This window comes from Solanum pennellii, chromosome 8 (genome assembly GCF_001406875.1).
Source record: "Solanum pennellii chromosome 8, SPENNV200".
In the NCBI taxonomy this organism is placed as follows: Eukaryota; Viridiplantae; Streptophyta; class Magnoliopsida; order Solanales; family Solanaceae; genus Solanum; species Solanum pennellii.
The window spans coordinates 66,987,413-67,005,438 of NC_028644.1; the positions used below are offsets into that span (position 1 = coordinate 66,987,413).

General features: G+C 33.7%; 2 protein-coding genes across 3 annotated transcripts; both read left to right on the forward strand.

Annotated features, from left to right (window-relative positions):
- Positions 1–680: 680 nt before the first annotated feature.
- LOC107026670 (autophagy-related protein 8f) lies at positions 681–4,480 on the forward strand. Of its 2 annotated transcripts, none has more exons than XM_015227722.2 (6): positions 681–840; positions 1,167–1,207; positions 1,330–1,385; positions 3,357–3,427; positions 3,866–3,984; positions 4,091–4,480. In XM_015227722.2, exons 2-6 carry the CDS (start codon positions 1,171–1,173, stop codon positions 4,192–4,194), a joined length of 387 nt encoding a protein of 128 aa, XP_015083208.1. In that variant the 5' UTR covers positions 681–840; positions 1,167–1,170; the 3' UTR covers positions 4,195–4,480. The 2 variants fall into 2 exon arrangements, with proteins under 2 accessions (XP_015083208.1, XP_015083209.1); XM_015227723.2 differs by having other exon boundaries at positions 682–840; positions 3,375–3,427.
- A 9,165-nt stretch (positions 4,481–13,645) lies between these two features.
- Positions 13,646–15,838, forward strand: LOC107026893. The gene is made up of 4 exons (XM_015228005.2): positions 13,646–13,945; positions 14,103–14,247; positions 14,799–14,842; positions 15,221–15,838. The coding sequence occupies exons 1-4, from the start codon at positions 13,817–13,819 to the stop codon at positions 15,368–15,370; spliced, it is 468 nt and encodes a 155-aa protein (XP_015083491.1). The 5' UTR covers positions 13,646–13,816; the 3' UTR covers positions 15,371–15,838.
- Positions 15,839–18,026: the final 2,188 nt, after the last annotated feature.

Here is an 18,026-nt window from a genome sequence, read left to right on the forward strand (position 1 = left end):
CAGTTGTTAAATATCAATTTTCAGCTTCAATTACAATATTCAAACAAAATTTTAATAACATTCAATTAAATGATCTTTTTCAACTTTTTAAAAATCCAATAAAAGCTAGAGATTTCTCACTAACACGTTTTCGAATGACTAGCTATTTTCGAGTTTCAACACAAAAAGAATGACTTTAAAGAGTTTTTCAACATCTTCAACCTTGAGATCCTCACATTCCAAACAATAAACTTGATCATTCGGCACAATTACTATCTCACACGAACTTTAGCTCACTTTGAAGTTGAAATTTCAAATTCCCAATCATAACTCAAATAAGAACAAGTAAAAAACTAATTTGATATTATCTTTTTTTTAAAAAATTGTGATAGAGATGAAGAATAAGTGTATGACTTTTACTATGTTGGACTGTCTATATGGACTGTTATATTAGCACATATAACAAAAATAATGCTTTAAAAATATTTGTGATCTAAAAATATAGAATATTACAATAATTTTATAAATAATATAGAAACTTTGCTCAAATATTCTATTTATAAATTTATTATATTATGTAACATTACAACAATATAACTTTATCCAAATATTATACTTACAATTGGATAGAATGAAATAATCTTCAATTTAACTAGACTTTTTTTTCCCCTTCTTCTTGAAGCCCACGTCTACCAATACTTGCGTGTATAAAGTATAGACTAAAAATAAAAAGAGTTTTGGATAATGATTATTTTATACATAAAAGAGTCCTAAATCAAAGCAAAAGCAAAGTCGTGAATTACTCAACCTTCATTCTTTATCTTTTTTCTCTCTCTGTTGACCATCATATTATCACAAAAGGTTGGTTCTTTACTCCTTTTAATCGGTATTATTTAAATTTTTTGATGAATTTTGGTGTTTATTTTACTTTTAATAGTTAAAGATTCAATCTTTATCAATTGGGTTTTTTCTGTTTTATGTTTTTGATGAATATTTTCTTGATGGGGTTGTTCTAGAATCAGCAAAATTAAAATTTATCAGTTTAGGTCAAAAGATGCTTGCTTTGAAGTTTTGTGTTTGTGTTGGAAGAATTAGTTGATTGTTCTGTAAAGCAATTGGGGTTATTTGGGTTGTGGATGACATGTTAATTAAGTTAATAATTCTGCTTATTTGATTGTTTGATTCAGGAAAATGGCTAAGAGCTCATTCAAGCAAGAACATGATCTTGGTTTGTTTGGATTCTTTTTATTAGTTTTTTATAGTTTCTGTTGTGTTATGATTTTCTTTTTGTGAAAAGAATTGTGGGTGTTGGTGATTGTTTTGACTCTGTTGTTTTGGATGATCCTTCAGAGAAGAGGCGTGCTGAGGCTGCTAGGATTAGGGAAAAATACGCAGATAGGATTCCGGTGAGAACAAAGTTTATGTGAATGAATTTTAATTTTCTGTGGTAGCTGGTTGTTTCAATGTGAATAATGTGATGTATTGATTTCATTGACAAAAGCATTATGAAATTTGAACTATTTGCCTTGTAGTATAAACTGCATATGTTGTTTTTTTGGGTGTTTTTCTCTGTTTGAGTGGGTTAGAGCTCCACGTTGGTCGGGGAATGGATAGGTGGTTTGCTTGTATAGGCTTGGGAATTATCATGATCCTAAGTATCATATCTTTACATGTCCCTGTCCAAGCTCCAGTTGTGCTGGGCATGAAGGGGCTGTAAGAGTGGTTAGAGTCCCACGTTGGTTGGGGAACAAACTAGTGGTTTGCTTATATGGACTTGATCAATCCTCCCCTAAGCTAACTTTTGGGATTGAGTTAGGCCTAGGTGCGATATCTCTACATTCTAAATTGACTTCGAGTCATTGGCATTGGTACAACGCCAAGTTGTCGGTGATGAGATTATCTTTTAAACGAATTTGGATTTAACCGGTATAAATTTGGAAGTTATGTAGTTGACCTTCCAGAATTTTAGACTTTCCTCTTCTTGCCTCTTACTTGCAGTTCTCTTTTATTACTATTCTCAAAAGGTAGTGACTGAAACACGGGATAAGAGGTGTTATGATGTGATTGCATTGAAATTTCCTTGTTTCACTACCAAATGGAAATTGCCATAGAATCTGAACCTTCTGTATCTAGTTATTCAAATACCATCTCAATTACATCAGAAAGAAATAAAGGTATCACGTGGTGACCGGGAAGAGAACCCAAATAGTACCACTGGACGCCTAATACCACAACTAACTCGCTGACCAACTGGGAACCTCGGGGCAGAGAATGCACAGACTCTGGAATTTTGATGAAGATGAGTGAGTTTCCTCTTTATGCACAATAGAAAAGGATAATACATCGTGAAATTATTGTATGCACCTAACATGCTTTCCGAGTCCGAATAAAACAACAAAGGTAATAACACACTCTTGTAGACATGTCTCTTGGTGCTATCAATTCTTTTTTCCTGATCTCCCAGTTCATCAATTCCAATGTCACAGGTGGTTTCATCTATATCAAGTTAACAATTAAGTCAGAATCTTAGTTTGCTTTTTCCGTGTCCAAAGGCCATACCACTCCGTTTCTCTCAGTTTGGAAGCCCAACAGGCTCTCTTGTGTACTGAAAGGGGTATGACAGTTTTTTAGAGGTGAATGGGGTAGAGATATCTTACTGCAATGAGTTCTTTGGTAGTTGGATGTGTTCCGATTTGAAGGTAGGAAGAATGACAATAGGTACAGTTGAGTTGATCATTCGGCAAGACCTCAACTTCAAAAGTAAGAGATGAAAGAATCTAAGAGGTCGAAGTAGTAAGCTTGTTTAGTCGAAGTTTTGATGACCAAAGTATGTAGATTTGATGTGATGTAAACTATAAAGCAGTTTAAGTATTGATGAACAACGTCGAAACTAGCAAGTCAAATTCAAGCTAATAGAAAAAGCATGTTAATCACTTACTGATGCCTAACACAATTGCTTAGATTCTGATCCCTGGAGATATTGGATTCACGTGTAGACGCATATAATATGAACATTTTATGTGAATCAAGGAATAATAACAACTGCAACCACTCCTGTACCCCAAGCACGGCTTTATTCGGGCTACATGAATACTCACTGAAGTCTGAACAATACTTCAAAATTTGTTCATAGCAGAATATTCTTTATCCTTGTCACAGTTGACAATTGTCTCAAATCAAATTGGATAATGGCCAAGAGGGTATTGCCCAATTGTAAGCTTTTGATTGTCATAGTTGAGTCTTGTTTAAACTCAAACTGGATATGAGTCCAAAGAGGGCGCTGTCCAATTTTCACTCAAGAATTTCGGCTTAATATTTGTTTTATTTGGTACAATGTGCCAATACATCCAGAATTCTGTTGTGCTCATTTTTCACAGTCTTTCTGTAATATGCAGGTAATAGTTGAGAAGGCTGAAAAAAGTGATATTCCCAACATCGATAAGAAAAAGTAAGGACTGACCAACCTTCAAGTTAACTTTTTGTTTTACTTATATCTATGTTCGGTGGTGCTACAGCCAAGGGAGAAATATATTACCCCTCAGAAATGTTTCTCCCTGATTCCGTCATTTCTTGTGTCCCTTTTCAGTTGGTGCTTCCCCTTCAGATTGGCAATTGACCTTTTTCCTTAACTTGCTCATTGCTTCCTGCTACTTTGTCCCAAACATTAGCTTAATTTAGGTGATAATTGGTGTCATTCATGTGATATGTTGAGATGAATATTGTCGTCTTTTGTAGGCTGTACGAGTCAAACTTATCGCCCTTTTCTTTCTCTCCTTTGTACATCTGTTTTTTCCTGCCAACGAGGGACGCCACAATACGCATTACCCTTCTTTCTATCATTATTGCAAAAACTCGATTCATGTTTTCCTGATCGGCAAAATTACAGGTATCTTGTGCCAGCTGACTTGACAGTTGGGCAATTTGTCTATGTCATTCGCAAAAGAATCAAATTGAGTGCAGAAAAGGCAATATTCATATTTATTGACAATGTGCTACCGCCAACAGGTGTTTCTTTACTACTAATATCTGATTTTTAGAAGCTGCCATAACAATTTGGAGAGCAATTCTCTCTTTTACTATGAAGTGAGCCGACTGTGTTTGGTTTTCGCAGGGGCAATCATGTCTGCGATCTACGATGAGAAGAAGGATGATGACGGCTTCCTCTATGTTACCTACAGTGGAGAAAACACATTCGGGGGCCTGAGCGAACTGTAGCTTTGACATCCATTCATTTTCTTCTTATATTTCCCCTGTTTATCGTCCTGTGATACTTCTCCGTCCTGCTAATATCTTCCACCGCTTCCAAAATCTTCAAGATTATACCGGTAAAAATTATGTATAGCATGTATTTATGTATAGTTCAAGAGCTTAAGTGTTGCAATCTTCTGACTTTCGATGTTAATAATCAGTCGGATTTGACCTCCTTAAAGATTGCGTCTCTGTCCGAATCATTTGCTATTCTATAAAAAGGCAACACTGAGGTGCCTAATTTCATTCTTGATTGCTTTCCTATTTCAAACATTCATTTGTGCTTAATCTTCTTGGAAATTTTCGGCGTGAATTCGGATTTAGTTGGTCATACTATTCAAATTTAGTTAATGATGAAAACAAATCCTGAGGGAAATCTTGTGCCTAGAAACATGGTGTCATAATTATATCTGAGTTTATAGACAGACTGGTCGAAGATGTTGACTTATCAAGTAACTCTGTCTATCAATAACAAGCATAAGGTTACTAAATCACCACTAAATCTAGAATATCTATTTGGCAATGGAAAATGAGCCTATGGGCTACGACTAGTTTGTAAACAGAGATTTTTTATAAAGGTCATGTCAACATCTTTCGTATTGGTAAAATCTTGCAAAAACAGATATTTGTCTGTGAAAGCACAACACAAGTATTGTACACTACTTTCTCTAATTCACACAACACAAGTATTGTACACTACTTTCTCTAACGTTCATATTTTCTTTCTTTTTAATTAGCACAAAAATAATCGAATTTATACATGATTTAAAGAGGAGAATATAGAATCATATGGAAGAAATGGTAACAGAGAATAGAGGCTTGGAGGCATGAAAAATCGACTATCTTTTGATATAGCAAACTATTTAAACACCATATGTACCTCCACATAGATCAGCCAATATTCACACCATAAAAAATCGTTATTTTTTTTGTTTGAAAAATGTCTAGTGATTATTTCTAAGTATTTTAATTAAATATGTGAGAAAAAGACAGTAGGAGTATGTGTTATAGTGAGAATTTGTTTTCCACCATACATTTTCCATTAAAAGGATTTGGTAAAAAATAATTGAAAAAATCAAATTTTATAACACGATTATTTTATTATCATCAAAATATTTTAGCTAAAGTTCATACATAATTATACGTATATCGATCAATTAATACTGTTGCGTTTAATGCCAGTCAAATGAGGGCATAATAAGATTCTATTTCACCATAGTGGGTTGACACGTTTCTCCAAGCGTCCTAATATTTATATTATCGGGCAACTTTCATATATAGCAAACATAAAATTTATACTTGTATGTTATAGCAAAGTTTGCATATTACGCTCCATAGCAAACATATATAAGTATAATTCGGTATACATATACAATTGAAGCGAAGTGTATAAAACGAGAAAGAGAAAGAGACTTGGCCAGAGAATTGTATAAAACGAAGTATATTAAACGAATTGTATAATTATAAGTGTATAGGACGATTATATACAATTTGAATTTGTATAAAACGAGAAAGGAAGAAAGGCAAAAGAGACTTGGGCAGGAAATATACAATTAAATCGAATTGTATAAAACTAGAAAGAGAGAAATTATATACAATTTGAATTTGTATAAAACGAGAAAGAGAGAAAGACAAAAGAACTTGGGCAGGGAAGTACTTTTATTGTATAATTATAACTGTATAAGATGAAGATATATGTATTAGTATTTGTATATACAATTTTCTCTCGCTTTACACAATTATAAACACAATTTATACAATTCTATTGTATAAAGCAAGCAAGCGAGAGAAGAGAGTCGCGAGCAAGAATATGAGGGAGAGAGGGTTGTTGACACCCAATTTTGGCCTAAGATTTTCAAAAATTCATAATTTTGGGCCACAATACTAAGCCCGTCATTTGAGCCCATTTTGTGTTTATTTAAGTTATTAACTAGGTCACAATATTGGAGGGGAATTAATTTTCAGAATGGAGAGTTTCTAAATTAGAAAAATCTTGAAGAATCTCTCCTTTCCTTTTCCGGCGAGCACCATCCCAAAATCCGACAAAGCTCCGGCAACCAAAAACCCCAAACCATTTTTATTTTTCTTTTCACTGTTTTAAAGATCTACCGGCTTGCAACTTAAAAATGGTATCAAAACCATTCTGAATTTTCCGGCGAACCCCACCGGCGAAGCTCCAGGAGAACCCTTTCCCTCCCTCTCTCACAGCCGCCTCCCTCCTTTCGATCTCTTCTCCGATCTTCTTCTCCCGCCGGCAAGAATCGGCGGACCAACAGCTCTGGCGAGGCCAGCAGTCGCTGTCCGCCCTCGCTGCTCTCCCCTCCTCCGTTCCTCCTTCCTCTCTCGCCCCTTCTTCCCTCTCCCGGCAGCCTCTTTCTTCCTCTCTCCCCCCTCCCAGCTCTTCTCCACTGAAGTTCGGCGAGGAGCACCAATAGCTGGCGCCATCAGCAGCTCCGACTGGTGAAGCCACCAGAGATGTAGGCAAGTCCGTCCGAAACATAACAGTTTACCCTTCCCCCCTCTCTACCTCCCATTTCCTCTCCAACCCAAACCCCACCGGAAACAACCTCCAAACAACCAAACCAGACCTCCCTCAACCATCGCCATACCCACAAAGAAATCAGTTCCCTTCCCCTCTCCCCTTTCACAATATTTCCTCTATTTTTGCAGGTATCCAATCGTCCGGCGAAGGCGCCCGACGACAACAACAGGCCTGGAGAGACCACCAGTGAAGGAAAACGACGGAAACCGGGCGAGGACCAGATCCGACAGACGAGCCGCCTCTTCCCTCTTCTCCGACCAGAATCGACAACGAGCTCCAAAACTTGACTAGTAACAAAAAATCTCTCTTCTCCTTATTCCTATCTTATGCCATTGGTATTATTGTTGTTCACCAATTTCTGGGTGTCTTTTGTCTCTGTTACTATGACTCTTATGCTAAGCTAATTATTTATTGTTATAATTTTAGATGTTGTTATTATCTTCTTTTATTCTTTGTTTGTTATAAAAAGTAATTTATAAATAATTTGCAATGAGTTGGTATTTGACAGCATTATTTGGGTTAATTTTATTTTAAATATTGATTAATACTTGTGTTGCTATTAACTTTAATTGTTATGATTATTTTCCGCATTTTTTATTTTCTGAATATGTTATCTTTTGTGAAGTTTATTTAGTTTTACTTACTGTTGCCATTTTCAGTTGAGGTCATTTTTATTATGTATTTTATTTATTTACCCATTGTTGTTTTATAATTTTTCACATGTGGTTGCTTTCATTTTATATAAATTGATTGTATGCATTTCAAATAAAACGTGTTACCCTTTAATCGTTGTTGCCATTTTATTGTTAATTTTTTTTATGCATTCTAAAGTGTGGCCAGTTCCATTGATAATATTTTATTGTTTTGTTGTTATCATTTAGTTATTATCTATTATCTTATTCTATTATTGTTAAGTTCATATAATTGTGTTTAGAAACAAATGAAAGGGGCCGATGAAAAATCTATCCGTCGGGTTTAGAGGCCTTCCCATTTTAAAAGACGGAAAATTTAATCAAGTTTATATTATAAATTGTTAAATGGCCAATGAAAAAACTCCCCGTCGGTTTTGGAGGCCTCCCTATTTTTTAAAAAAGACAGAATTTTAATTCAATTTATATATTTTAAACGTTGAAAGTGGCCAATGAAAAAACTCTCCGTCGGTTTTGGAGGCCTCCCCATTTTAAAAAAAAAGACAGAATTTTAATTCAAGTTTATATATTTTATACGTTGAAAGTGGCCAATGAGAAAACTCTCTGTCGGTTTTGGAGGCCTTTCCATTTTAAAGACGGAATTTTATTTTAAGTTTACATATTTTAGTTGTTGAAATGGCCGATGAAGAAATTACCGTCGATTTCCAAGGCCTCCCATGTTAATAAGATGGATTTTTATTTTTATGTTATTAGTTGAGTTATTCATTTTTTATTTATTTTTATTTGGTACTAACTCTTTTACTAAGTGTCTTTACAGGTACCCGGAGATGTTTCTCCTTGAATTATTCGAATGAAGTTCGAATCGTACTTTGTTTCATTATTATGTGAATATTGACATTAGGCAAACCTTAGGCCGATAATTATTATTTTATTTTATTGTGTATATCGTGTGTTTTTTTTTTATATGTGTTTATTTTACATTCTTCCTCAATTTGAAAGAAAAAATGAATTCAGTCGGGAACCACATTTGTGGATTCCGAAGGGTGCCTAACCCCTTCCCTTCGGAATAACTTGAACCCCTTACCTAGAATTGAATTGGTTTCGTAGATCATAATTGGTTTCCTAGTTTTTCCTAAAATTAGGTGGCGACTCTTTTTAAAACTCGTTTATTTTTTATAACTTTGTTAAAATTGAATCAATTAATTATTTTTGAGTTGCCGCGACGTTTCGCCCTATTTCGACAAAGTAGGGATGTAAACAGGGATTGACAAACAGTTTGCTATGGAACACAAAAAAATCAAACGATAGTCACTATATTTATTTTATATTATTAATTTATCATTCTATACAATTATCTCTATTTTTTACTTGTTCACCAATCATACATCGGTTTGGAGTAAGGTTAATTCATCAAAAGGATTGTCATCCCAAAACATACATATATAGACACAAAAAGGACTAATAATGAGATTTCTAAGGCAAACAAGAAAGGCTAAATGTCAACATAAGTTGGCACAAACAGGAAAAAACATTTGTAGTTACACATCATATTCATGATGGTTTGTTAAGGTATACAAGAATTAATACTAATGTTTTCCCAAATAACAATATGCCAAAACATCAAATTAAAGGTCTTTCCAATGGAGATTTCATTTGATCCACTAAAATTGTCAGCAGTTGGAGAAAGGAGGAGGAGCCTGAGAGCAAGACATATTGACATGACGTACCTGTTAGGTTTTATTTGCCCTAAATTTCTTACCATAAATAGGTTTTCCTTTTAGGAAAAGATTTTGGATTGACTAATTCTTTTTCTAGTAAGAAAAGGTTTAGTACTCTATAAATAGAGACATGTTCCTTCTAATTTAATCAGCATTCACAATGTAGTCTTAAAGACTTTGAGAGTTTTGGTTAGGGAGAGAATTTATGCATCACAAGTTTGATACGTTATCACTTGTGAGAACCTCCCATGTATTCCGAGTGAATTGGTTGAAGTTGTTTCTCTCTGTATTTTGTACTCTCATATTAATAGTGGATTGCTCATCTCCTTTTGTGGACGTAGGTCGATTGACCGAACCACGTTAAATCTTTGTGTCTTTTGGTATATTTCTCGTTGTCTTCTTACTCGTGATCTTTCTAGGTTTGCTTTGCTAGCTTCCGCATTTACACCTACTTATTTTCGGTCCTAACGGTACCTTTTCCGCTTTGATCAGTCGAGTTCAGTAGTTTTGATCTAAGCGCACTTTACATAAATAAAAATACATAATCACTAATCACGGTAAAAACTTGTGCTTTTAGATGAAATTAATGTAAATATGATATATGAGTAGACAAAAGTGTGGGTTCGAGTCTCTTGAGTTCCATATATTATCAATATGAACTTTTACGTATTTAACTCATGAAAAAGAATCTAGCTGCATGTGAGAGGACGTGTTAATATACATATAATCGAATAAACAAAACGATAGATCGATTAGATAAAGTGCTCACACATTTCAATACCTATATTTGTCATATGAAATCTATCATTGGCCAAGTTATGTATCACTCTTTTTTTAAAAAGTCAATCTGTTGAAGGATGAAAAAGTCTCACATCAGTAATTAATAAATGAGTGATCTCTTTATATTAACATAAATAATTCTCCTCTCCCGATAACCTAACTTTTGACGTTGAATAATTCGCCACAAGATTTATTTCTTTATATACGAAATACATAGTTTTAAATTCATAAACTTCATATCATTGATCCGATAAACAAGGAGAAGGTGATCCCATTGATTATAAATATTTTCACATGTCTAGGACACATGGGACTATATGCCACGTGTCACGTATTGATTGGGACCCGATGTCATGGTGTGTTGGGTGACAATGGCGGTATGGCCATGCTGCTTTGTCTCCCCATAATCATAAATTCTTCTCCTTTGAGGTCCCAAACTCCCATTCTCTTTTATGGTCCCATATGTTTATATGTTAGGCTACTCATAATTTTTTTTTTTAATTTCTCACTCGTTATTTGGAATTCATGTTAAAGCTTCAATTAAATTCGGATCGCACACATTCAGAGATGGCACTTTCAACAGAATTTTCCCCATATCCAAGGCTCGAACATAAATCTCTAGTTAAAAGTGAAGGACTTCCACCAATGTACTAGTTGGTACTCATAATCTTTTAATTCCTCTTATCTTTGACTGATAAGTTCTGTTAGGTAAGTTACAATTTTGATTTTGGTCCTCATCATTTCTGATTTAAGTATGTTTAACTTTTGATTAATTGACCAGTGACCTAGATTTTGAGTCATTCAATTATTGATATTGAATTCATATCGTTACTTTATATGTGAGGATAGCATATGTGGTTCTAAAAATAATTTTAAGTACTATATCATATCTTTCATATATAAAAAAGGGAGAAAAAAAAAACACATATCTTAACTAATTATAAAGGTTATATATACATATAAAACTACTTAGCTTAATATTATAAGTAGTACAATAGGAATTTATTATTAATGGAAGAATTAAAAGTGCAATTACTCTAAAAATATAGCCATATGTCATTAGAGGTGAATTTAAATTTTAGAAGAATTTGGATTCTACAAAAGGCAAATTACTAGTTTTTGAATAAAGATTTGCATACATTAAGTGTACTTCTGTTTTCACTATTCTTTGTGTCGGTTTTACCAGGCAGATCATGAACTATTTATCTTATAAGTTTAACGAGTTTCTAAGATTATTGAGTTTTCGTAAACCTGTAATTATCATGCATGCATCTCATCCCTATTCCTTATATATAAATATATAAGGTCAGGCTAATTTTCTCTGTATCATCATTTTAATTTTATCAGATATTACAAAAGGCATGTAGGTAGGAGCGAAGCCATGTAGGGATCTGATCATCTAAACCCCCTCTGACGAAAAGACTATTTTCTATATTTATACTTTATACAGTATATGTTGAACTCCCTTTGATCAACTCATTCTTATATTTTCTTTCTTTATATTCTGAATTCTCTTAATGAAAATTATGACTCCGTCAATCTGATCATAGTGACCAAGTCAAAGACCAGCACAAAAATGAGATACATGCATGTTAAAGTAGGAGAGGCCGTTACTTTTTGTGTTTTTTTCCTTCGTCATGCTAGACAAAAAAACTAGCTTATCTCACATCCTTATAAATATTTTCACCAAAATTCTGACATCCTTTGACTTCATTGCATATTCTTTTCTATGTTCAAACTTAATTATTATTGAACTAAATGAAGAATTGCCATCCAATTTTGATCAAAGAGTATTCATGTATAATTTTCCAAGTGTTGAATAACAACTTTATTATTAGAAGCAAGAAAACAAATACATGTGCCAGTGAAGCAGTTTTTCCAACTTTGAAAGGGATAATAGGACAAATGTTAGCAAGATGACATAATTTGTAGTTCTTTTGGTGTTTGCAAATAACGTATAATATTTTAGGAATTACTTTTTGAAAGAAATTATCATTTGTAATAATGTGTAGACATCATTAAACTATACCATAAAACTCTAATGCTCTTCCTAATTTGTAATTTTGCCTTGTATATATATATATTTATAATATTATCATGTAAACGCAAAAAAATAAATAAATTAGAATAGCTTAAAAAGAGTTATAAATAAGACAAGGTTAACGGGGTGACAAAAGTTGTAGTTGCTCAAATTTTTTTGCAAATGATGCATTATTTTGGCGTCCATAGGTTCCTGGTGTGAAACTTAGTTGTTGAAGCATGTACCTCAATCACCCGTGTGAAACTGAACAAACTTCAAAGTACAACCAGCCTAAGTTGGTTACAAGACAGGGTTCATAATTAACTGTTGAGACACATTTTGTATTAAACTCAAGAAACAAATTTTTGTTGGCCTAGACGACACAAAATAACAATAGCTTAACACTTGGATCAAAACATTACAATCATATCAGAGCGTGACTCTCCCCCAATACAATAGTGAGGGAAAACATAGATTAACAGTTGGATCAAGACATCACAAATGGTATCAGAGCATGACTCTCGCTCAGTACTGTAGTAGAGAAAACCTTAGCAAGGACCCTGAGTCCCAAGGGGTGTGTGACGCCCATGACAGAGAGCAAGCCCTTTAAAGAAGAAGGTTGTACACTACACCTTATGAATCCCACATCAGAAAAACCTTTTAGAAAGGCTCTAGATAGGACAAGGTTAGCAAGATGACAAAAATTGTACAATTTAATTTTAGGAAAAAAGAAACTAGCAAAGCAAAAGTAATAAATTACAAAGGCAAGGAGTGCCATTTAACAAGCCATGCTGAAAATCTAAAACAAAGATATGAAAGGGTGGTAGGAATCCTACACAAACACATGGGACATGTCCTAGAATTCTCTTATTCTTATTTATTGCATGTATTATATGTATATATGAATTCTGTTATGATCAAATTAATTATGTAATTATGCAAACTATATATTAAATGCTTCACCTTACATGAAGATAGGGCATGAAAAACATAAGTGATCGTTACTAACATATGAGATCCATAAGAAAGATTTTTGAGTCCATTACCTTGTTTTTGTCATGTGTTTTTGTTAAGCTTTTTGTATATCCTTGACTTCTAAAATTTGAACTAGGACTAGAGATTTGTCGGTAGATCAACTAGCTCAAACAATATTCTTTTAAATTTTGTAAAAATATTAGCATACTATATAATAATATACTCAATATGTTACTAGCTAGCACACTTTTATCATCATTCAACATTGCATGATTCATATCTTAGAAATTAATTGAAGTGAGTAAACTATTAATCTTTTTGTAATGAAAAGTCATTCAATTTTATCATAAAAATATCACGTAGAGTAAGTAATTAATCACAAACAAGAAGGTGTTACATTGCAACCACTCTCTCTACTCTCTAGTAACTTAGGTCGGCATACAACTCAATCACTCTCTCCAAACTTTACTCGTGGAATCTCACTGGACATGTTATTGTTGATTAAATTTCAATTCATAATTTCAAATTTAACGAGTTAACAATTAAAACATAAAATATTAAACGGAACAAGCTAAGTTCTGAATCCGCCTCTGTGTCTAAATCCGAGTGGGGCCATGCTGATTGAGAAGTTTAAAGGAAGGAGGAGACATAGGGAGGGCGTCAATATCTTCAAAAATGTAGTGAAGGATGAGCATATCCAAGCACCTGCATGTTCTACCTTCATCTCCCTACAAAACCTGCATTTAATGCCATTCATTGCCCTTTTCCTACTACTTATATGCCCACTAAATTCATTGCCAATATCCCAAACACAACCCTAGCTAGCTACCAAGTTGCAATATTTTCAACAAAATAATACCCTGTAATCTATTATATTCATAAGCTTGCCCAAACAAACAAAAAAATGTTCATCAATATGTCTAAGTTCCTTGTTTATCTTTTGGTTTGTATTTGTATTTCTCTTCATGCATGTAGTGCAAGACCACTAGCAAGTATTGATGACAAAGAATACAAAATACTACTCTCTAGCAAGGTTTGCTCACAAATATTTCTTTCCTTGTTCGATCTGTATAACCGTCCATCAAAATAATAGCAATACTCTCCAAATTTATATTAGTATTTTTTTACTAGAGAGTGTAATTATTTTGACTGACCGACCAAATATGTAACTTGTCCTTGTTTATTTGCAGGATGTAAATTTTTTGACTAGTGACATATCAAAAACAGAAGGAAGAATAATTATGTCTGAAGATATTGGAAAAGATGATGGAAAACTTATGTGGAAAAAGAGATCAATTGTTGCACGAAAGCAATTAGACGATGAAGAAAATAAAGGTAGTTTTGGCACGTTAAAAATTTCTGTTATTGTTGAAACATGTTAATTGTCATAGCTTGTACAGTTCCTTTCATAACTTACTTTTATTTAATTGTACCTCACGACGACGCCTTTCATACGTGGGTTCGATGATTTAAGCACACGAAAATTCTTTTTTACATGCGGTAAAACCTCTTACCTGCTCTGATATCATTATGACTATCTTATCTTAAAACTTAAGTTAATTTTATGTACTTAATTTATCTCAATAACTATAAGGTTATTGTCTTATCTTACAACATAGTCTATGTATGAAAAAAATAAGAAGAAAAGAAACTCACATTTTATAATATGTATTACTTCCTTTTGTAAGTCACCTAACCAAGATTGTTTGGTGACTTTAGAATTTATGTCATATTTTCCCATGTTATGATTTTCAAGAACAAAAGACAAAAAATCGAGGGATTTTTTTTTTTGCTTCCTTATAAATTCCTGAATGCAACTTTTTCTCTTCATCTTTCCAACGTTAATTAATTTTCTTATATGACGAATTATGTGTTGTGACTAACAGGAAACAAGGTCAAGATATCGTTTCATGAGGGAGCTCAAGTAAAGGTAAAGCTCTAATTTTTCTCTCTCGATCTCCACACAATATAATTAGTGTTTAATTAATTTATGTCATATACAGTATTATAAAAAACAATAGAACTTCTTTTGAGACCCAAGAATCTTGTTTTTTACTGTTAAAATAAGTGCAGTCCAAGATTTGTATTTCATTTTTCTATCGACTATCGATATCATGTTTCACTGTTTTTGACAAGCATATTGTCGTCAACTTAAAGGACAATATAGATGCAATTTCTATGCATGTTCACTTTATATGTAAGTTAGATATCTTTTACGTGCTATAAGAGGTTAAAATGTAAAATGCATGGATTCTACGAAAACATTATCGATATATATAAGTTAAGTACAAATGCTATATATATGCAGATATCGAGGTTGATGCTAGAATCTCCACCGTCAACACAACACGAGGAAGAAGCAGTGAACTCCATTGAAAAGGAACCGGTGGAAGACGTAGTAGTTATGGATTATGCACAACCCCATAGAAAACCACCTATTCACAACACCAAACACTAAAATATATTGTAGATGAAAACCATCATACTTATATGTATTTTATTTTCTCGTTTATACGTACGTGTATACGTACATGAGACCTGTCAATTTTCGTTTTTTTTTTCTTCTTAAAATTATTATTATTGTCTTGGCAAATGAAGGAGAATCATAGATGAGATCATACTCCATGTATGTACAAATAGAAATGACTAAAAATTGCAAAAACAAGTAGCAAAAAATATCAATGTTATATATTATAAGGTCACGTGTTACATTAATGCATATGGTTGAGGTTTATTGAGGGCATGATGTGGATGTATATGGTCCCTCATATTATTGTCTTGTTTTTATCAAGTGTACCTTATATTAAAAAAAAGAAAAGAAAAAAAGAGTGCATATGAATATATAGGAAAAAGAGTAGCAGTGGTCTCTCTGCTATGAATGTGTTGGTTGGTTTTCTTCTTTAATGATATAGACAGTTATGTGTTAGTTTCTGTTGTTTGTCTCTTTTTTTTTTTTAAGTCCTTTGTATTTTCTATCTAAGAAACCAAATCTATTTTTGTCATTTATTATGTGCACAGCCATAAGCAGGCAAACAAATTTGATATTTGTCGCTCTTGTTCTTGAGTCTGGTTAAGATATTATAAAGGTGGCAAATCGGCGGATCGAGTAGAATTGATTATTGGATCAAGACTCAACCCATCCAAAGTTAGATTGGGTCAAATAAACGGGTCATAACCCAATCCGTCCAACATAATACAAACCAATTGAACGCAGTAAGTGATGAGAGTCTCAAAAAATATTGGAAGGATTAGTTCCTGAAATTTCAGATTGCTAAACTACCTATTTGATATATTTCTTTTCAATCTCTGTTTTCTGCAATTTTCCTGACCTTTAATGTCATAGTACCTAAGTAAATCTATTTTGTATCTCAAAATGGTCCTTTTTTAAAGGAAATTCATACATAAAGATAAATTGTTTAAAGCTAACACCTAAATAAAAATAGAAGAAGCACTTGGTCTCGATTGCGTCATAGAAAAGAGGAGGGGGAAAATCAGTTTAAAATTATACGATAATAATTCTATATATAAGAACCTGAGCGCAGGACAATTGGGCTTGCAGCTGCAGTTCGATCCTTTTGCAATCAATCAGTATTGAGATGTGGTAACTATGTTGCTCATTCCACCACCAGGGATGTCGTAGGATGGTTGGGATCCCTCTATCTTTAACCAGAGATCAGAATGGAAGTGGGACGGACCCAACTATTGACGAATTACAATCACGTCAACAGCCTGTAAACTAATTTTGAAGCAAAATCAAATAGAAGCATTTTGCAAGTCTCAAGGAGCAAAAATGCCTACAGCAGTACTGATTTTACCTAATTGAGTCCGACTACATTAAAATGGGGATTTTTTACTACAGTTGACAATGGATGTTATAACGAAATTGAGGAATTCTGATCCCCAGTTTAAGATCAATCTCATCAACTCCAAACCAGAAAAAGTCAGGATTGAGGTTGGTGATTGCTTCATCCAAAATCACCTGGTAAAATTAGAATGAATTACAATTATATGGTAGTACACCACTATTTCCATAATAGTTAGGAACTTCCGTTGTCACATAAAACTCAGATATAGGATGAATAGTTACAAGTTTGAGCGGTAAGAAATTGATGTTTGGCTTTAAACAGTGGATGTCTATGGCTGAAGAATTTGATAAATGTATTCACAAAGAGAATCATCAATTATAAGTATTTCTTCACCTATTACATTAAGGATAGCTTTTTCTGCTAAACATAATTCGTTAGTTGTTGAACAAGTCGCGGTGGCCTTTCCTTTGCTGCCTACTAATTGCAAAAAGGAAAGCTTCTTATATGCAATTTAATTGTAGGCGAAAGGGTAATTGAAGTGGCTTCTAATGTGAGGTAATGACAAAGTGGGAAAAACTGGCAGGCTGCACATCTAGATCAACAACATTGACAGATACAGATTTTAGGAACAGTGAGCAGTAGCACAGCTGGCACAATGAATAGCATAGAGTCCATTTATTGAAGAGAATGATGGAGAGTAAAACACATACCAAATAGTCCACTTTCCGTCTAAAAGTGGAAAAATGGGGACCCCTCAACATGTATCACATATTATTAGCAATTGGTGTAAGCAAGAGAGTGACAGGAATCTGACCATGGCAACTAGACCGCAGGGCCCAATTTGCTCAAGCTACAGCAAACAGCAATGGACAAGAAGGTTGCACTAGATAATATACCTTGATGTGATGCAAATGAGTGCAGGAGGCAAGAAAGACAGATATTGTGTGTTTTAACCAACAATATGTAGGAGGAATCAATAATTTGCAACAGAAGTGTTCTAGTCAAGTTAAAACCTTCATAACCGTGTTATTCACCTAATCTTGGCTTTCATTAGAAGAAACTCAGAAGCTAGCCGGTATGGCATTAGCTACTATCAGCAGCTGCATTAGAGAATGTAATGACTTTGACAAGCTGCACAACATTTCAATAACTAATGTGGAAAGTGACATGGAAACAACTCATATGTGAAACTGTAAGCAGAAGAATCTTGAGAAACATTATGACAATTACAGCGAAAAAACAGAGAGACAGAGTACCGGTATGTAGGTCCTCATGCCAATACATGTGACTGCGTTGTGTTTTCTTTCA